Raw genomic sequence first — 21,838 nt, forward strand, 5'->3', positions numbered from 1 at the left:
ATTATAATCAGAACTAATTTTTAAAACAAAAAGCTTTTACTGAAATCTGATTTCTTTTTTTCTGTGTCCCAAAGCCCCATCCTTTGGATCGTGTGGTGTGCGTTTTTAATATTCTAAATTGATGTTGATTTTTGCTGCTGCTGCTGATGTTCTTGATGTTGTTGCCGGCTGTGGCTGGGGGGCTGGGAAAAATAGGGGCGTACTAGCTTTGCCCTTTTTCCAGCCAGCCGCCCACTTAACTAACTAGCTGTGGAGCTGCTGCGTTTACAAGTTTTACGCTCGAACGCACCCACTTGTCTTGCCAGAGGTCTCTTGCCATCTCTCTCCTGCCCCATATGGCCGTCTCTTTCGCCCGGCACGCTCTATTGCCGCCTCCATTAACCCGTTTTCATTTCAGCTTTCCTTTTTTTCCTTCTGTTATGGTTATTTTCTGCTAGCCATTTTTTGGTTTTTGAAGCCTTTTTAGCCTGATGGCCTAAAATGCCGAGAAGGGGAGTCCAAATTTTTGTGTGTGCTGGATTTATTGGACCATATGGCCAGAAAAAAACAGTGGTTAGCAATTTCCGAGTTGGGACAGGTCTCAAATGAATTGTGATGGCCTATGTTTTGGCTGAATAGCTGGCCAAACGGAGGCTAGATTTAATTAAAAAGGTTTTTAATTCGCTAGTTATAAAAAGAGTTTAAAATTTTACAGTTTTAATATCTGTAGCCATCTGATAAAAAGTTTGGTGGAAGTAATAAAAAGTAAATTAAGTATACGACATGTCGTATTCATCTATGACCTTAATTTTATTTTATTAAATATTTGTGGCAGGGGATCATAGTGCTTCGGATCTTTTAAGACCTTTAAAAAAGTATTATTATTTGGTTTCCTTTTTTAAAATTTCTAAAAACATCCTAGCTCCTAGTATTTACCAGATACGCCTCCTCAACAGTTGGTATTGAACGTGTGCCCCAAGGAGAGGGAGGAAAAGTGGGTCCTACATCCCGATACCCACCCACCTTGGGCCCACACCATTGCGGCAGAGACCGCCACTTTGTCTTTTGTTGGCTAATATTTCTTTTATTTGCCTCTGCCTTTTCATTCCTGTGTGTCTGTCTGTTCGTCCGCCGCCTGTCATGTCCTGGATCTCCTCCCACATGAAAATCGATATTGCTCAGTGTGGAGTTTATTTTGCCTTCATGTTGGATTTCTGTTCTTTTTTTTTGCCTTCCCCTAGTATATTTCCTCCATTTCGAGTCTTGTTTAGCCTCGGCCCGAGTTGGGTTTGCTTTTTGCGGTATATCCTTGGGGAATATTTTTCAATATTTGCATGTAAATCACGAAAAGCACGTCAAATTTGTTTGCTTGGTTAAAACGTCGTTATTGCGGCTTGCGGTGTGTGGGTAAAGGCGAGGGGAAACTTGGCAAAAGGCGTTCACATTGATTGGGTTAGGCAATAAAGGAGGTGGGAGCCCAAGGAGCTGGTGAAGGACACGGAACAGGACCTCCATTCGTAGGCGGGCTCACGTGCTGTGCCCCGCACATTTTTCCTGCGGCCGGGAGTTTGTCAATAGTAAACATAAGTTGCACATTGTGGGCATATAAGTATATACATTTGATGTTGTCAGCGCAATTTCGCTTTGAGCGCTGTCAACACACACCCGATGTGAAGCCTTTGACCTGATATTAAAAGCAAGTCCTTGGGAGGATGAGGTGGGTTCGTTGGGCTAGGAGCCACACATGCTAAACATCAGGAATTAGAAAATTGTAGGGGTATTATTTCCGCCATTCTCGCAATCATATCTATAATTTGGTAAAGGCTTTACTTAGCCGGATTATAGCTATTAGAAGCTGACAAAGCGAGAAATGATTGAAGCCTTCCACTTTTGTGGGGCATGTTATTAAAGCGGATTTGAACTTCAGTAAGACCATTGAAGTGGAAATTTAATACGTACAGAATTTTTAAAAAAACTTTATTTTAAAGTATAATTTTTAAAATTTATTTAATGGAAGTAATTGCCTTTGAGGTAAAAATAAAATACCTAAAAGGCCTCTAAATAATTTGATAGATTTCAAATAAAAGTCTTTAAATTGATTTAATAGGAATTTAATTAATAATAAATGTTTATTCAAGTTAAATATCTTTAACACCTTAAATCCCACAATCAAATTTAGCGACTGCCAATTGTGTAATAAATAGTAATCACCGCATAACTTCTTCTTAGGGTTCCACAATTAGGCCCGAACAGTCTGTTCATTAGCTTAAATTGATCACGTCGCCGGGTTGAAGTAGTTGCTATTTCAGGCATCCCATCATAAATCTCCCCATAAATACGAGCACACACAATGCCGGGCCATGATAAATATAGATAAACGGTCATTTATTAACTCATTATCAGCAGCTGTCCGAATTAGGCCGCTGGAAGCGATTTGCACCTTCGGAGCGGAGACTTTTCCGCTTTGGTGAGCCCGTAACCCGTGACCTGTGACCCATGACCCGTGACCCCTCGGGAGAAAAAGAGAGCACAACGCAGAACCGACAAGGACGAGGCCTACACAACTTTTGCCCATTGGCACTGAACCTGACACTGATTATGACTTTGATTAATTTATTGATGGTTGGCGTGTTTCCCGCTGTGTGTGCTTTTCCTTTTTCCTTTATTTTATTTTTTTTTTTGTTGGACTGGGGTTCCGAGTTCGGCACAGGGTTCTATTAAAAGTTTGCCACGACTTTAATGGGGCCTTCGTGGGTGGCTTGATGTTGGCTTTCCCTCTTTGATTCACTCTGATTTATTACGCTTCAACTTTAAATTTAATAAAAGTCATGGTTTTAGCACATTTTTGCATAACCAAGACAGCAAAACTAAACCAAAGCAAAAAACGAAATCTCAACCGAAAAAATAAAAGGAGCACCCCCCAAAAAATGTGTAAAAGAATTCGCTTATTCACTTTGCAGATTAAAAAATATAAAGGAAAAGCGAAATTTAATTTACGTAAAAGCTGCCTTCGCTATGGATTTATTCGTTGAATATCCATGCTCCCATACATATATAGTATATTTTTTCACTGCACAAAAGGTTTGCTTTTGAGGGCAAACGAGAAGAGCCGAAAAAAAGTGGAGAAATTTACTTCGCTACGGTTTTCAAGTGCTTGAAAGTTGCTTGATTTATTACTCCAGCGGCAGAGTTGAGCTGCCTTTCCCCGAAACTGGCAAACTTCCTTCTGTGTGATATGCACACAGGACAAATAGAGCTCTGAGGTGTGTGCAAATTACAACATTCCCAGTCCCATTCCCCTCGGACCACGCTCCCAAAGGACAAAGGACGATAAGGGGCACAGCCAGCTGAATTATCCTGCTGCTCTACGCTTTTGTCGCTCCAAATCTGCGACTGCTAAAGCAAAATGTTGATAATACTCTGATTTACTATGCAAAGGAAGGAGGAAAAAATAGAGAGCTGGGAAATGCGTTCCGGGAAAAAATGCAGTCGCTATGATTGTGGCACAAAAATGGTCCAAAGTAATGGCTTACCAAATCTAAAAGAGATTTTATAAATGGAAAATCCTTAATAGTCCTTAATGCGGAAACTTCTATATACTTTTCGATTTGTTTTCTATTTTAATGTATTAAATAGCAATTTATTTTATCAAAAACAACTAATCATTTACAAACATTAAACATTTTATTTGACTATTTAACTAATTTATGTATTGTGAAATGGCTAACAAATATTCTAAGCTCATTCATATAATTAATTAGTTGTATCACTTTTTATAGTGTTTTATTTAACACCATAAATCAAAACACTTTTAAACAATTTGTTTTTTCGAGTCCATTATCTCACATAATTAAATTATCCTAAAAGCTGCGTAGAAATCGATGGCCGTGATGGAATTTTTTGCAAATTAGGGGCCCATCTTTCTTCACTTTCTCTCATTCTCCGCTTTGTGGCGTATAAAAATCACATTTATGCCATTTACGAACAATTTATCTCGGCTGTCAGGCCGCAAACACGGGCTCACACGTTGAGAAATAGGGATGGCCAGGGGTCAGGGGTCAGTGCGCAGGAGGGCCAAGAGACACCGACGAGGGGCATTTATCATGCAAAAACCCCCAGATAATTTATAACCACCGGCAAGTGGACAGGGGCCAGGCCAAGCCACAGCACACTGCACACACACTCACCGTAATAATCATTTGCTCATCTTTCAACCGACTTTCCCCACTTTCTCCCGTCCAGTGCTCCGCGACGAGTTCCGCCTGGAGCCGCAGAACACACGGATCGCCCAGGGCGATACCGCCCTCCTCGAGTGCGCCGCCCCGCGGGGAATCCCCGAGCCGACGGTCACCTGGAAGAAGGGCGGCCAGAAATTGGATTTGGAGGGCTCGAAGCGAATACGCATCGTTGACGGCGGCAATTTGGCCATCCAGGATGCCCGGCAGACTGACGAGGGTCAATACCAGTGCATAGCCAAGAATCCAGTCGGGGTGCGCGAGTCCTCGCTGGCCACGCTCAAAGTGCACGGTGAGAGCTTAACCCACTCAAGCAGAAATTAGAAAATATACGCAATTTATTTCAAATTATGTAAATTCATTTTTATTCTTCTTTAGAAATATTCTAGGAAATATTATATACTGATTTAGTTTTAAAGTATGTTTTAGAATATTTTAATATATTTCATTTTGAAAAAGCTTTGCAAATATAATTATAAGAATGTACCTTTCTTAAATGCATGAAAATTAGTTGTTAGGTTTTTATGTTGTTTATGTTTTTATATATATTCATTCCTTTTTATAAAGCACATACAACCCCTTGGCCCTCATGGGTTAATGGCTAGAAAAAGGCCCTTAGCCAGCAACCAATCCAAGCACCTCCAATCAATGTGTCATGTCCAATTTGCCGGAATGTGACTAGGGTTGGGTCGCTGGGCTAAGAGGTCTTATTGGTTTGAGGTTTTTTGATTAAATTGCCGCTTATCATTTCCCCTGCTGGCTGTTTTCATTGCAGTCAAGCCGTACATCATCCGGGGACCCCACGATCAAACGGTTTTGGAGGGAGCCTCGGTCACCTTTCCCTGCCGAGTGGGTGGTGACCCCATGCCGGATGTGCTGTGGCTAAGGACTGCTTCGGGCGGTAATATGCCGTTGGGTAAGTTAATCTATTCCATTATCTTTAAAAATATTTTTAATATTTCGTTGATAAAAAATATTTCCTAAAGATCGCGTGAGTGTCCTGGAGGATCGAAGTCTTAGGCTAGAGCGGGTCACCATTGCCGATGAGGGCGAATACAGCTGTGAGGCGGACAATGTTGTGGGAGCCATTACTGCAATGGGTACTCTAACTGTTTACGGTAAGCTACTTTTGAAATTCGAAATAAATACTTTAGACAACCGCTAGTTGGGCACTTTTAGCTAATTAGTCTACCCATGCTCCTCCACCCCGCACACTCACACTGTAGCCCCCCCGAAATTCATCCAACGTCCTGCGAGCAAATCCGTGGAACTGGGCGCCGACACCTCCTTCGAATGCCGAGCCACAGGCAATCCAAAGCCAACCATCTTCTGGACCATCAAGAACAACAGTACACTGATCTTTCCCGGAGCCCCGCCATTGGATCGATTTCACAGTCTGAACACCGAAGAAGGTCACTCTATTCTCACTCTCACCAGATTTCAAAGAACGGACAAGGATCTGGTCATACTGTGTAATGCAATGAATGAGGTGGCCAGTATTACTTCCAGGGTCCAACTCAGTTTGGACTCGCAAGAGGATCGTCCACCGCCGATTATAATATCGGGTCCAGTGAACCAAACGCTGCCCATCAAATCGCTGGCCACTCTTCAGTGCAAGGCTATAGGTCTGCCCAGTCCTACGATATCATGGTATCGCGATGGCATACCAGTGCAGCCCAGTTCCAAGTTGAACATCACAACATCTGGGGATTTGATAATATCAGACCTCGATCGTCAGCAGGATCAGGGCTTGTACACCTGCGTGGCCAGCTCGAGGGCTGGCAAATCCACTTGGAGTGGCTTTCTCAGGATAGAGCTGCCCACCAATCCGAATATTAAGTTCTACAGAGCCCCAGAACAGAATAAATGCCCCACTGCGCCGGGACAACCGAAAGTACTGAATGCCACCGCCTCGGCCTTGACAATTGTTTGGCCCACTAGTGATAAGGTGGGAGCTTCTTCATTCCTAGGCTATAGTGTGGAAATGTACTGCACGAATCAGAGCAAAACCTGGATACCCATAGCCTCGCGATTGAGTGAACCGATTTTCACGGTGGAGAGTTTAACCCAAGGAGCAGCTTACATGTTCATAGTTCGAGCGGAAAACTCTCTGGGCTTCTCACCACCCTCACCCATTTCGGAGCCCATAACGGCGGGAAAGCTCGTTGGTGTTAGGGATGGTAGTGAAAACTCTGGCACCTCCCAGCTACTTCTCAGCGATGTGGAAACCCTGCTGCAGGCCAACGATGTGGTGGAGCTACTGGAGGCCAATGCCAGCGACTCGACGACCGCTCGACTTTCTTGGGACATTGACAGTGGGCAGTACATCGAGGGTTTCTACCTCTACGCCCGGGAGCTCCACTCCACCGAATACAAAATGGTCACACTGCTCAACAAGGGACAGGGACTCAGTTCCTGTACGGTGCCTGGATTGGCAAAAGCCTCTACATACGAGTTTTTTCTTGTGCCATTTTACAAGAGCATCGTAGGAAAGCCCTCGAATTCGCGACGCATGAGGACCCTGGAAGATGGTAAGGTTATAGCTTAACCATCCGCTGTTCATGACTAAAAATACAATAATAGTTTAAATAATATTTAAAAAATTATTTATTTTACTTTAACTTGGTCAGTTTTGTTAATAAGGACTTCATTTTATTTCATTTCACAGTTCCGGAGGCCCCACCTTATGGCATGGAAGCCATCCAGTTTAATCGCACCTCGGTATTTTTGAAATGGTTACCACCACAACCAAATCGGACTCGCAATGGTTAGTATTTAGTTATCTACTTGTAGAATCAAGAATGTCTTGAACAAAAACCCTTTAAATGAAAGGTATATCCAGTTTAAAAATAAGTTCATAAGGTCTGACATTAACCCTGATAGATAGACCCCTTCCGCATAAAATCCCTAGAGCTTTCCGACTCCCTCATAAGTTAACCGCCCGTCAGGTCCTTTGTGCAAATACCTCTGCTAGGTTGACTCGTTTCGGATGAGTTCTCAGCTCTTTTGTTTACATTTAATTTCATTTTCTCTCCGTCCAACCGCCCCAAAAATCTCCATTGAACAGGCATCCTCACCAGCTACAATGTGGTCGTCAAAGGCCTGGACGTGCACAATACGACGCGGATATTCAAAAATATGACCATAGATGCGGCCACGCCCACCCTCCTGCTGGCCAACCTCACCACGGGAGTCACCTACTACATCGCAGTGGCGGCTGCCACACGGGTGGGAGTCGGACCCTTCAGCAAGCCGGCAGTCCTCCGCATCGATGCACGCACCCAATCCCTGGACACAGGATACACGAGGTGAGTGGGGTGCACTGGCGGAAAATGGCACTGCGTTAATATAAAAAAAAATATTTTTAATTTAAAAAAGCACTTCTTAAGCTTCTTTAACATCATTTTTTATTATTATTTTGATTTTATGATGACAAAACATAGTCCTTTTTATGATTAATGTTAAATTTAGAAACACAATTTTTTTATTTTTGAAATTTTTTTTCATATTTGTAAATATGTATGTATATTTATATAAATTATATCCCTTTCAAATCACTTATCTTGTTTTTAAAAATCATTTTATTTAGATTCTTATTTTTTAAACAGAAAATGTTTGTGTACCTCAATTTTCGTTAAGTGTAACTCCCTTTTGTGAGGGCGTTGTGGGTGTCGGGCATTGTGGAGCTGCTCATTTGACTGCCAAGTGTCGCATCGAGGTCCACATCAATCCATTAACGGCCAACGACAATGGCCAACGACTTTTGCGACCATTAAACTAAGCCTCCGCCCGGGCACGTAGAAACACAAATACAAATAGAGGGCTCCAGCCTCCGTTAGCCGTTCTCATTCCGGGTTCTTTATTGTGTTGTCTATTGCAGATATCCCATCAGTCGTGATATTGCCGATGACTTTTTAACACAGACCTGGTTTATCGTCCTGCTGGGCTCCATCATTGCCATAATTGTGTTTCTATTGGGCGCATTGGTCCTATTCAAGCGCTATCAATTTATCAAGCAGACCTCGCTGGGCAGTTTACATGGTGAGTGAACTTTAATTTAAATTTATACTTATTTTCTCTTTTTTCGGGGAGGGATCTTGGTAATTGCTTGTTCCTTTTTTGTGTAAGGATTTATGGGTGAATTGAAGTTTAATTTAGTCTAGCAATAGGGGATGTTTGGTGTAAAGCTTATGTTATTTAAGGTTTTTGAGCTTAAATGCTGTGTAAATTGCACAATGGAAGGCCTATTATTTTACTAATTGGCTGTATTCGATTTTCCTAGCTAGTTAAACAAATGCGTCAAACAAAATATATATATATAAAATGCATTTAAAGTAAATCATCTTTATTTCGAATTTGTTCCCCTGCATTTTACCCTGCTGCCACTTCATCTGGAAGTACTCCCCACTTTTATAGGACAATCTCCATTCCAGTCCGGGACATGCGAGCATTTTGCTCCAGCTCCTCCTCTACGTAATCTTTGATTTATGACTCGAGCATTTATGGCCGGTCTCAATTAGGTTGCCATTTTGTAAGCCACAATAACTGCAGACATCGAGACACGCACTCATAACATTGTAAAGACCCCAGGAACCAAAAACCGAGGGTAATAATCTTTGGCAGTAAGCCACAGCGCCAAGGTTAAACCGACTATAAAAAGATAAACAAGCCACGATAACTAGAGCAAAAGTGGGGGAGTCTTCTGGGTAGGATAAGAGCCCTAAAGAAAATGCGGTGGAGTATTGTATAAGAACGACAAAACCTCACGTGAAAATCACATCAATTGTCTGTCTGGGGAACTCTAAATATAGTTGGAACACATAAAGTTTTTAGCAGGATGAAGTGAGCTTTAAATACCCTGTAAAGCTTGGCTGCTGGTTTATTAAATTTTTCGTAATAACTAAGTTGTTTCAGATAGAAGGTAACAAAATACAAATAAAAAGCGATGTTTTATATAAGAAATACAAATACTTTTATATAAAAACAAAAAGGGAAAGATTAACGGACACATTTACGGACGCACTTACGGACACATTTACGGACAGAGTTTGTGGCAGATTTCTATAGAATAATATAATAAAGACGTATATAGACTGACGTCTAGCATAATAAATATCCCTTCAGAAATCAAATGTTTACTTACTCGTCCAAACCATCTACTTAACAACTGCAGGGCATTTACAATCCCGTTGGAAAGGGGCGTGCAAAGGCATTTGCCAATTGAATATAAAAAGTAATTTCCGTCTTTTATTATTTGCACGTTGCTGCGAAGGCAAGTTGAGCGAAAACCCCGGGCGGCGAGTTCTCCGTTTTAGTTTTAACGAGCCGTAATCATTGCCAGCCCACACATAGAAGCCATTTCGATATATTCAGTCTCCTGTAAAGCTATATATATTTTGTTTTTATTTCAGGCAATCACGCAATCGGAACCGTGCGAAAGTTTCCAACATTGCCGCTAAATGGAGGCGGAGCCGTCGGTGCCGTTGGCTCAAATTCGACAGCCGCAACTGGGCAAAATGGCCTGTGGATCGATCCCAGCGGCGGCGTTTGGCGACAGGGAGCGGGAAATGGCCATGGAAATGGGAACCCAGGCGGAGCGGGGGCAAACAGCACATGTACGACAAAGGAGCAACTTCCGGGATACGCACAGGCCACCGCCCAGCAGGGACAACAGCCGACGCTGCTGCCTGATTACGAAAGGTGAGTTCTAGGGCTGTTTATCTGCTCAGGAAGTTGCCTTAATATCCTGTCCACGCCTCGCTGACTGTTTAATTACAATAAAAAATTGGCCAGCAGAAGGCTTCCATTGGTAAAGGGAAGAGGTTGGTGGTTTGGGAACAGAAGGTGTTACACTCGGGAAAAAATAACTTGAAATGGTTAAAAGTGAAAGAGGGTTGGAAATCAATGGAACATACACCTAAAAGTATGCAATGGAAATATGCCAAGGAAATGTATGTTTTGTATTGCATACTTTTGAACACCTAAATAGGAGATTTGAAAACCAATGAATTCAAATATATTTTAAATAATTTATCTTTTGTTGTTTCAAATGAAAATATTTTATTTTTGCTTTATTTTTAGTCCAAGGTATGCTTTCTCTTTTCCTCACTGATACAATTTTGTTTCGTGTACCATCGAAAGTACTACTCCTGCTGTAAGTAAAAGATCCATGGCACTATTTACGAGCCGAGTCGTAAAAAATATTTTGTGGAGCTGCAACCGCTGCCCCCATAAAGATTCCCCAGCCAAAACGGAGCCACCCTCGAAGTGGAGAGCCAGAACCCTCTTCTCCGACCAAAAACCACCGCAACAACAACAAACGCCATTAAATTGTTACACTTGAACGGGTTTTACTTTGGGCCATGGTAACTTGCCCCGACCACGAAATAAATGTTTACGCTGGCAGGAGGAGCACTGCAGCCGTTATTTAATTTCCATATACGCAATTCATTCATATTTCCTCGGGCTGTTTTATCTCCCTGTTTTCTTTGGGAGCTCTTGTGTTTTTATGTCGGGGCTTCCTTTAAAGGCTAATGAATTTTCCTTTGGGGGAAATGCATTTCAGATGGACGGATTTTTAATCTTCTTTAATTTGGGTTAACAGCAAGGAAGAAGTAATACCTCCTCTTAACACATTTTTACGTAAATTTTTTAATGTCTTAATCTCTTAAGAATATTTTGAAAATCGCTTTCTGTACCCAAGCTACTTGTCATATCTTATCAATAGTTAACACACAAGCTGGTTTATTTCCAAACTTAGCCCTCAAATTTGTCAATCTTAACACCATCGAAGTGGATTAAACTGTCAGTGAATTTTGAGGAACTCTTAAACTTTTCAATTACAATAAACAATTGTGACTTTCAGCTAAATAAATCTCTCAGACTTAGGTTCTCAGAAATACTGATGAAAGTTTTGATGAAAATTCTCGCTTAATCGCTTTAATTCCAGTGAGCCTAATCCGAGGGCCAAGCTGCCCATTTGTACTTCTCTATCCCCTGGAATTTCTTTTCACTTCTTACTTAGGAATTTATATAGAAAAACAAATTTTCTTTCAAGTTTTCCTTGCGTTTCCTTAAATCTTAATGTACCGTTGCGGCAACAATAATAAAACAAAAGCAGTAATGCAAAAAAAGAAAGAATAAAAAAAAATCCAAACAAGAGGCAATAAAAAAGTGGCAACTGCTGGCGACATATTTCTGTCCTGTTCCTCTTACACCTGTCTCATTCTTTCAAGGAAGAAAACTTTCGCGTATTTATTTGCGGCATTTTACGCATTTATTTGTTTAGACTTCCTTTCTGCGTTCCCTGAATGAAATATCCGCCCACCTTTAACCCTCCCCACTCGCTTTCCACTTCAGTTACAATTTGGAACATTTCCTACCACCCTCACATAGCCAAAAAGGCCCCAACCCCCGGGAAATATCACCACCCCCTAATGCCGTTGCCACTTCCGTTACGCGATTTTCATTATTTCCGTTTCAATTTTTCCGTTGTATTCCTTCGAACCGAACTTTTCCTTCTGCTGCTCACTTTTAACAACATTGTAAAGTCGTAAAAAGTATAGCATAAGCACTGGAATACCCAAACAGGATCTTCTTTTATTCCCCTTGTTTACATAAACACTCCCACCCGAAATTCCCCGCTGAAACACGTGCGTCATTACCTAAAATTTCCAATTAAAATATTTAATTTCTTTCGCGGGTTGTTGTCTGATTCGAGGAGTTCTTAACAACCACCCCCACGGAAAAACGCAATTTTCACCGCTAAATTAACAATTAAAAATTGATAGTCCTCGGGGAAGAAACGCAAACTCTTCAGATCTGCATATTTCCATATTCCCCCAGTGTCCTTAAGGCCACAGCTTAATAGCTGGAAAAATTCAAATTACTTGGCATGTTCTCAGGCGTCCAACGGAATGTACTTTTTAATTGGGTCAACGGAATTGGCTTAAACGATGTGGGATCTGGACATTTTAGAGAAATTTTATATCACTTTTCTTTCTAATGGAAACTTATGTTACGAACTTCCCGGTGCTCTTAAAAAAGGAAGATAAAAATGTCTATTAATTTTTAAGGAGTTGGACAGACAATTAGGAACCAACACCAGTTTGAACCCCTATAACTTAACCTTCGCTTAAGCAATTTTATTCCTGCTCACTGGTAGTTTCTAAACTATTTAGGCCACCACGAAATTGCTGAAACTATTCGCATTTTCCAGCGCCCACACTCCACGCACCACCAAACATTTGAGTAAATTTTTACGAGAACTCATTGGGAAAAAGCGAAGCGATAGATAAGCATTATCTCATTAGCTAATTAGTGCGCAAAAATTTGTGCAATAAAAAAGTTTTTCTCGCTGCTTTTCCCTCTGTCTCGGGGAACGTTAATTTTTTGTGTTGGCAGGAACTCGCATGGATAAAAGTTTGATTTGAATGCGAGTCCAGCATTTTCCCCATTCCTTTCAGCTTTGCTACCTTCTCGTCCTTTGCCTATTTCATCCAGGAACTCTACTCACTCTAATTACAAAGTTGAAATGCTAATGGGAGGAAATTTGGTATTGTATTTGCCATATTTAAGCAAATTGCAATTGCTACGGCTGAGGAAATTATGGGGGCATACAAAGGGAAATTGCAACAAAATTTTTAATGAGTAGGTGTGAGATGGGAACAATTTCCGGAGTTGCATTCACTGCCTAACAAAAGCAATTTCCTCCCATCAACAACACCGAATGATTTATGGAATCGCTGATGTGAGTCCCAGACAAGCATAAATCCACAGAAAATTATTCACACTGCTAGAAAAAAAGGTGAAGTAATATGGGTAAAAATATTAGTATAGTCAGAAAAAATATTATACTGAACTTTGAATAATTTAAATAAATATCTATGTTTTATTAAAAAAAAAAATATTAAATTTACAACAACAAAAAATTACTTACCGTAAGGTAGGTTTTCTAAAATTAAAAAATAAAATACAAATATTTTTCCGATATTTGTTGTTAATTAATTTCTGTAAAGAATCAATTTTTAACTGTTTCATTTTCTCAAATTTCAGACTGTCGCCACTGAACATGCCCGATTATGCGGAAGTCGCCTGCTCCACATTCAAGAGTCCCACCCGCGGAGCACCACCTGGTATGGGTGGCCAGTCGGCATCCCTGTACGATAGCTGCGGGGCCTATGCCACCACCAATGTGGTGGCCAATGTGAAGCTCTACCAGAATCGCTATGCGACAAAACCGAGCCAGAACAGCGGCAGCAACAACAACAATCTGCAGGGCGGTGATTACCAATCGACTGGCATGTACTCCGCGCCACCGAGTGCCCACTATGGATGCCTGGAGCCGAAGCAACAGCAGCCCAATCTGATGACAACCTCGACGGCCAGCACGGCCATTCTGACAGCCTCGCCGGCCAAATCGAAAAAGATCAATATAACCGAGAATCAAATGGATCAATTGGAGGGCAAATCGGAGCGTACGAATCCGTTTAACCAACAGCAGCAGCTACTCCTGGCCAGCAATGCCCTGAAACAGGGTCTCGGGGCCTATGCCAACACCACCTTGGCGGCCCAGATGGCCAGTGGAGGAGGGGCAGGAACTCTGAGGCGCCAGCGTCAGCCCAAAACGCTTTACAAAAGCGAGAATAATATACTGGGAAAATCGAATCTGAGGCAGAACAACATAAATACGAATGGAAATACAAATGGTTCTAACAATGGACCCATGGACTTTCTAACCGGTGGACCCCCTTCGGAGGGAGGAGATTTCTCCGGACTGGGTCTGTGCAATTCCACCAATCAATTGCTCAACGACTGGGCCTCCAGTGCCTCGATCGCAGCTCCCGGGGACTATCATTTTGGCAGCAAGCAACCGAGCAAACAGCATCTCTACGTGAAGGCCAAGGATGGCACCTGGTCGGCGGTCAGCTCGGATGCCTATCAGTCCTTCAAGCACCAGCAGCAGCATCATCCCTTCCTGGCCGGAGGAGGATCAGGTGACAACAACAAGTCCTTAGCTAGTGTAAACAGCTTAGCTGGCGATAGCAAATTCCTCAGTAGTTTTGGCTCTAGCGCCAATGTCTAAGCCATAGCTTAGAGGTCAACTTAGAAGCTTGGGTCAATCGAAAAGTGCTCAATAAGTTAGAGGATACCCGAAAGGATTGTATTATGGTTATAAGTCGTAGGCATATGTCAGTTGGCAGGTGGAAGTTGGGTTGTGGAACGTTGTGAGGGCTGGCGGGGGTTGAAAGTCTTTCAAACTTTCTTATTTTATCACTATTTAATTGTACGATCTATATATCCCATAGATGCAGCAAACATAAACGCTAGACCCCTTCACTTAACTCCCTTCAGAACCAACCTATAGCTCTCTTAGCCTTCCACCTACCAAGAGAAAATCCCCAAACCAAAAAACAACAACGAAATGTGTGTAAAGAAATACAGAAACCCTCAGAAAGATTGGCTTGTAAATAAATTTGCCCTAACTATATCCTATATGTAAAACCGTAACCCCTAAAGCATTTAGATTATTGCATTTGGAGCAAGCAAAAAATAATATTAATTTTCACAAGAAACCAGAAACCATCTCAAAATAGCACAGACTTCGTAGTTCAAGTAAGTACATCAAGAGAAATCTTTAAAAGTTTGTAGCAAAACACTGCGAAGTTTTGCAGAAAGTGTTCCCACAGACGAGAAAACCAATGTTAAAGCCAAAACGAGAATACCCAACCCTAACGAGAAAATATTACTTAGAGTTATATATAGTAAACAAAGCACTATGCAATTAGTTGTGTGTTGGTAAAATATTAAAACTCACCTCCCGCAAGAAAAGCTAAATAAATGCTAATAATAAGGCTGTTAAATGTAAAATATCATAAACGATTGAGGAACGGATGACTAAATCTACATTTAAACCATGTAATTAAAGCATTAAAATGTAATTAACTGACACTAGATTTAGTTTGAATAGCTAAAGCCGGGAAACCGAAAGGAGAGAAAAGCGAAAGTGGAGGATTACAGCAAATATGGGGATTTAGCTGAAAAAATGAGAAAATAAAATAAACTAATCAATTAATTGATAAATTATGCAATGAGAAAAACTAAAAATAAAGATAAAAGATATGAAAAGCAACCAAAATATGGCTTTAAACAGTGCGTTTCGTAGTGTTATGGCACGATTTCTTACATTAACGGAACGCACTAAGTTGTATTTATTTATTAGTTAGTTTGCAAGGGGGTAAATACATTTATTTCTAAGATCTTAATTTTCCTATGCAATTTTTTAGTTTTTTCACTTATTTTAGATGGTAAGCAATGCATATACTTGTGCTGACTATAAATGGAAGCTCACAGTTATGGTAAAGCTTTCTAGATATCCCCTGCTAAATGCTTTAGCCATTCCCACATTATAGTTATGAATCGAACTCTACTTAGCCGCACAGCGAAATTTTTGTGGGCAAATCCGCTCTAATGTGTGCGAAAATTTTCATTTTCAGCGAGGACTATTTGGCGTCGGCACAGTTGTGCCTACATGGTGCTGGACAATTCGATGGATTTTGTGATTTGAATTCATTCGCTGGTCGTGGGTGGACAATTCAGGTAAACCCAACTATGCTGCGGCCAACCCACAAAACTTCCGACTGATTCCCGGGCGGGGCGCGAGTTTCCATCGCTGACTAGCTAATTAATTATGCACTTTGTCCGCCAGTCCCAAATCCCAATTTGTCCTACAAAATCATTAATGTACGGGTCCCTAATGAGACATTGTCCGTTTCTCCCCCGGAACCCCTGCACTCGCCATCGGTTAACTATAAAACATTGGCAATTGCAAATGCATGATAAACAAAATTATTGCAGTTTCCTGGCTATTTTCGCTTATCGTTGGTTTTTTGTTGTTCGCTTTTGGATTGCCCATTGTTACAAATTGTTATTAACAGTTTATGTATGTCTGGTTTTGTTGTCCAAACTCGTGCTTTTTGAAATTGCAGCCAAACTAGGCATTAAAAAATAATACAAAAATGCTTTCATGGAGAGAAGTCAAATGAAATGAAAATCAATTCGAGTAAATGAAGCGTAATAGCATTGTATGTTTTTTGTTAGTATTTTGGTTTATAAGATAGCCAAAATTATTTTTAAATAAATATATTCTAAGCAGTAATAAGATGCGAGCAATTAAATAGACCTGTCAATAGGCATAAAAAGTAACTATCATTTTAATTATTAGTGTGCTTATCAGTGTTTTTTTATAAAAATGGTAATTGAATTTAATTTAAGTGACTAAAATATGTCATTTAAGAAAATATTTAAGAGGATATTTTTTATAATTTTATTTCTATTACTAGCTAAACTTTTTAAATACAGTTTTTTTTTAACTGTGGGCTCGCTGAGAAGTGTAAATTATTCCCTTAAAAATCCCTTTGAAATCCCTAAATTTGTTTTCCATTTTCCTGGCAAATCGGGATCTTAAACTGCACTGCCGGCTTATTACCCTTGGCTGAACTTTAAGCTTTTGCCGCTCGAGCAACACCAGCTGCAGTGAATGCCCGGGCTGATGTATCAGTGACCAGGCCCACACCATTAGCTTCGACACCCCCAATTGAATGCCCAGCGATTTCCCCACCCAGCCAACATCCCCATCGTATCCCCAACTGAAACTACAGCCTTAGTGTCCGAAACACTCGCTACCGATTGCCACTGGCCAGGCCGATAAATAAGCCCAAATTTATCATGAACATGGAGCACACACCCCCACTCCAGGGGGATAGAAGGTCTCGGGACTGTCCCATATATCGTGGGACTATAATAGCAGTGGCAGGCTCATAATTTTTGGCACCGAATTGCCCGATAGGCGTTGAAGCGTTCAATTGAATGTCGTCTAGCCGAAGACCTTTTCCTAGTCCACGGCCATGTCCATCCACGCCCACTGCCACCCAGCAACTATTGTATAATCAAAACTAATGGTCTATAAAGAATCAATTCTCAATTTGTTTAGCCAGCTGCTGCCCGATGCGAGCCGAGGACACGAGCAAACAGGACAATGACACAGGATAATGCTGCAAAACGCTCTCTCCCATTTCGCCAACTGAAAGGTTTCCATTTCCCTGCGATTTCCCCCGGTTTTCCCCCGCTTTTCCAGCTCTTTGTGCGTGTAACAAATAAAATTTAAATGCATTTTGTAAATAATTTTATATTGAAACTTGTTATTGTTTCGGGGCGGCATCAATATGTGTGGGCTTACAGTAAGTATCATAACTTTAGGGAGCGAGTGCTATTCATGTGATTACGGATTTAAACGGGAGATATTGAACAGTATTTTAAAGCTATCGCTCTGTAAATACACTAAGCAAATACACGGTGACACATTGAATTATTTATTCATTTTCATTTCACTAGCAACGTCACAAAGTATCCATGTCCCACCATTTGTCATGTTTTTAGGTCGAATTTCCGCCATAGAAAATGGAGGAACCCACTGTGAGTGCGATAAATAGCTGCCTTATTAGGGATATTTGCACAAAATTAGTTTCCCCAAAATTGATGCATCGTAAAAACATTGCAGGCGGGATGTGGGGACTAGAATTTTTGATTTGACTGTGTTTAGGCAGTCGAGTGTGTGGCAAGTGGGTGGGGGCTAAAGTGGGGGTTAATGTGGGCGTGGCAGGACGAAGCACTGATTCAGCAAATTTGCCATAAAGTTTAATCAGCAGCTTTTGGCAGCATCGCAAAAAAGCTCGTAAAAGACCAGAGACACACTCACATGCGGGGGACAAAGTTTTATGCGCATTTGAGTGACCATAAAAATGCTCCATGGTCCATGGGCTCCATTGGAGTGTCCTGCCAGTGCTGCCAAGTACAAGGATAACGCACAACAAGAATGAGGACCATTCTTTTTTCAATGCTCCTCGATAAGAAAATTATACCGAGGCAATTTGATGAGATTAGCCAAGAACATTTGGTGGTCACAGATAGGAAAAAGTAGAAAGAAGGTTATTTTATCGAAGCATTGAAGGATTTTGATTTCTTTTTTGGGAAAAGTACAATATAGTACAATATAATCCCTTGCTCTTTTTAAATATTTTCCTAAATTCCTGGCTGAAAATCAAAGCTCCCAAATGGACGCCAGACAAGTCACGTTCAAATGGTGAGCATGTTTTTTCTCTATAAAATAAGTGACCTTTGCTATTGTTTCCACCCAAAACACCTCCTAACTTTTTAGCACACAGCATGCAAAGCAAAGAAATTTGGTAAATTGCCTTTCGTTGCCTGTGCAAAACCAATTTTATTTAGACTCCCCAACGGATGGAAACAAAAGCAAAAATATAAGTGCTGCAGACAGAGAATCGGGAAAATATCCAGGAATTTCGGGGAGGAGAAAAAATGCTGCCAAAACTAGTGGGGAATTTTCGTATATTTGTAAGGCCTGAGCAAACATTTTAATTTGTCCATTATGTTATTTTTGATTTTTCGGCTTTTTCTTTGGCATTTCTCCCCGTACAGCTTAATTGAAAATGGTCTGTTCGGCTTGGCTGGGGAAATGGCATGGGAAGAGGGGAACCCTCAAGGGTTGATTACACATTTCTCGTCCACTTTCTCCCCAGAAGTTTAGTCCTCTGAAACATACACACACATACACTAATTAAATGCCCCCAACAGAAAGTTTTTGGCTACTAAATGAAATGCTGGCCGTGGTCTCGGCTTTAAATGGCTGAACTTACATGTCGAGTTAGTCAAAAAGTTTAATTTGCCCTTCCCCGCTGAACGTTACAACTTGTACGTTGTTCGTCTTGTTCTTCTGCACTTTGCCCTTGGTGAGTAATTAGTAAAATGCATTAAAATAAATTAGCTTGAGGAGCCGAAGGACCGGACAAATGGAAGTCACCCGGAGTAAAGTTACCTGTTTTGAGTGGCTGCCCTGGGACTTTGGTTAGTTGCAAATATTACATTTAATTATGTTGCAGTTTGTTAAAGAGTCTTAGTAGGGCATTTATTTATTCAAGAAGTTATGTGAGGAGGCTGGTCAGTCTTGAGTTTTAGTGCCTTAATTAAATCCAAAATATTGTAGTGTGACAAAAAACTAGGAAAAGTGAATTAGAAATGTTGCCAGTTTAGTTGCAAGTATTAAAATGCAATTTTTATGTATTTTGTTGAAGGCAGAGTCTGTATATTTGTTGACTTAATTGAATTACAAAATGTGTGAGAAGGAATCAAGAAAAGTAAGTTAAACATTTTTATAGAGGTAGCTAAGTTTCAATTGTTAAATTTAATTTGAAATTATTTAATTTAAAGATCTTTTTAAGGTATCTAGTTATTCAAAAAATTATTTCTTAAAACATTTGAAATAAGTTTGTCTGCAGTTATTTCAGTTGCAAATAATTAATTGCAATGTATTTTATTGCAGATAAATTGGTAAATCATATAATTACTCAAAGAGAGATGTGTTCAGGGTGTTAACTCTCTAAATTAATTCTTAACTGTGTGACTAAAGGCAATGAAAATAAATTTTACCGAATTGCCTACATATCTCTACACAATTTTATGACACCTTTTTACAACTCGTTTATTCAATCAACACATTACCTTCTTTCCGAGTGAAGGATGAAAAGTATAACCCCCTTGTAGACCAAGAAGACATGACAACCTGGACATTTTCAGAGAACCCTGGAGAAGGCACAAAGTACAGACAAAGCGCGAGACATTTCAACAGGCCATAAAATACATTTTGGACGCCTTTTGTGAGTCCTTTGCCGCGGGCCTTTGGCGTTGTAATTTCTTGAATGTGTCAGACGTCGCCGTCCTCCAACGTTGTCATCCTCTCCGGCAGGAGCTGTCTTCCCACTCTACGTCTATTCTAATTGCGAAATATGGCGACAATTTCAAAGAAGTTAAGGACATTGACGCCCCTTAGACGCGCTGCCAGAGGATAATACAATTTCGAATGGCATTTTCGGAGCAGCGTCGTAATAAATATCCAGGAATCCGAGGAGAGCAGGGGTCGCCACCCCACTTGAACCGAACAGAACTCGCCTCGTTATGTAATGGATACTTAGTGGCCGTAAAGAAGGAGAGCTCCCAGCACAAAAATGGAAACAAAACTATTAAGCGAGCTTAAAAAAGAAAGTGGGATACACTAACATGTTCGACTAAGATATACCCATTAGTGACTGGAAATTCGCTATAATAAACTTCATAATTAAAGTTTTCTGAGGAAAGAATTTCTTTAATTTTAATCATTTTTTGGTAATACCCTTTTATGATCTATTGAGTTCTAACCATATTTCCTATTTTTCTGAAATTGTGAAGTATTAAAAGTGAAGAGCACCGAACCAAAGCTAAGCCCGTAACCCAAGCCAAGTGAAACCCTCTTGGGCCAACCCCTCCCGACCTTTGTTTTCCCCCAGTGTATGGCCCCACTTTATGAAACGTTTTATTATACTAATTTGTAGGATGGCAATGGTCGAAATGGTAGCCAGTTTCGGTTACATCGGATGGCCAACTAAAAATGGCAATTTGCCATTGCTTCAAATGAGCGTTGCCCTCCTCCGGACTCAGACTGCACTGCCAACTACCGAGTGGGGCGGATGTGGATCCTTCACTCACACAGGGGCACCGAGGAGCCCAGGACACTTCAGTCAAGTCTCTATTAGCAGACAATGCTCTTGAGGGTCGCACAAAGTGGAGGGGCAGTTGGAAGCAAACTGGTTTCGGTTTGATTCTCAAACGTAGCCAACAAAACTGACTCCTAATACATATGGAAGAGGTAGTTTTGTGCATTAGTTACAGGGTAGCAAAGGGGTTGGTCAGTACTACGATTAGAATTTATTTAGTATTTTTTAAAAATATATTTCTTATAAGATATAATTTCATATTATTATAATTGGTATAAAAACGTATATTAAAATTATATATTTAAATAGTTATCGATAAGGGTTTCTTTTATAAGTTAAAATATTGAATAATATAATGTGATTGAAAAGATAAAGTATACAATCTCCGATTAAAATACGACAAATATATTTTATTTGATATCGCGTAATAAATAGTGAAATATTATATAAATAAATATTTGATATAAATCTTGTAAGTTTTCCTGTACAGTACATCATTTGATAAAATCATTTATTATCTCTGTTTATATTGTTATAAGAAGCTTATGTTTAAAAAATGTTGCTCTTAAAGTTTGCAAAGAAAACTAAAAGATATCAGGGGTCCCTTAAATGCAACCACCATTTAATTTTCCCAGCTCAATCGTTTTAAATGCGCTCACGAAAATTGTTTAAGTGCGGGTGAGAGTGCCTCAGTTAAGGGATTTTCGCCTGAGTTTTATTAAAATGCCATTGTATGGGTTGGCTGGTTGGTTATAGTCCAAGGCCCAAAGAGCGCCAAGTGGACAATGCTCTACGCATTGGGACCCCACTTCAGGACCCCAACTCCCAACTCCCACCTCCCCCTGAACACACACACACACACACCAGGCGAAGCCCTCGTTTGGTGGATCGTTAGCATTGCATTTCAGAAACAGAAAGGTAGTTGGGTAGCTGGGGATTGCCAAGTTTTAACGACTTTGTTTCCGTTACGTCTAATTTAATGAAATTCGTTTTGCTTTTTGGTCGCCCTCCTTGCCGCTG

The 21,838-nt window shown here is 40.6% G+C and overlaps 1 protein-coding gene across 4 annotated transcripts in view; it reads left to right on the forward strand.

The window, feature by feature from the left end:
* The window catches only part of LOC108027886 (roundabout homolog 2), a 44,406-nt gene extending 27,072 nt beyond the window's left edge, over positions 1 to 17,334 (forward strand). For 2 of the 4 annotated variants that reach the window (XM_017099504.3, XM_050885160.1), the window contains 9 exons: positions 4,222 to 4,506; positions 4,990 to 5,130; positions 5,201 to 5,332; positions 5,441 to 6,745; positions 6,883 to 6,981; positions 7,282 to 7,522; positions 8,095 to 8,255; positions 9,626 to 9,914; positions 13,269 to 15,345. In XM_017099504.3, the coding sequence (XP_016954993.1) occupies positions 4,222 to 4,506; positions 4,990 to 5,130; positions 5,201 to 5,332; positions 5,441 to 6,745; positions 6,883 to 6,981; positions 7,282 to 7,522; positions 8,095 to 8,255; positions 9,626 to 9,914; positions 13,269 to 14,298 (3,683 nt within the window). In that variant the 3' untranslated portion in view covers positions 14,299 to 15,345. Of the gene's footprint in view, positions 1 to 4,221; positions 4,507 to 4,989; positions 5,131 to 5,200; positions 5,333 to 5,440; positions 6,746 to 6,882; positions 6,982 to 7,281; positions 7,523 to 8,094; positions 8,256 to 9,625; positions 9,915 to 13,268; positions 15,346 to 15,709; positions 15,813 to 17,205 lie in introns of those variants that run through there. The other 2 variants (XM_050885162.1, XM_050885161.1) reach the window with 2 other exon arrangements.
* The last annotated feature ends 4,504 nt before the right edge of the window (positions 17,335 to 21,838 follow it).

The sequence above is a fragment of the Drosophila biarmipes genome, chromosome 2L (genome assembly GCF_025231255.1).
Source record: "Drosophila biarmipes strain raj3 chromosome 2L, RU_DBia_V1.1, whole genome shotgun sequence".
Classification (NCBI taxonomy): Eukaryota; Metazoa; Arthropoda; class Insecta; order Diptera; family Drosophilidae; genus Drosophila; species Drosophila biarmipes.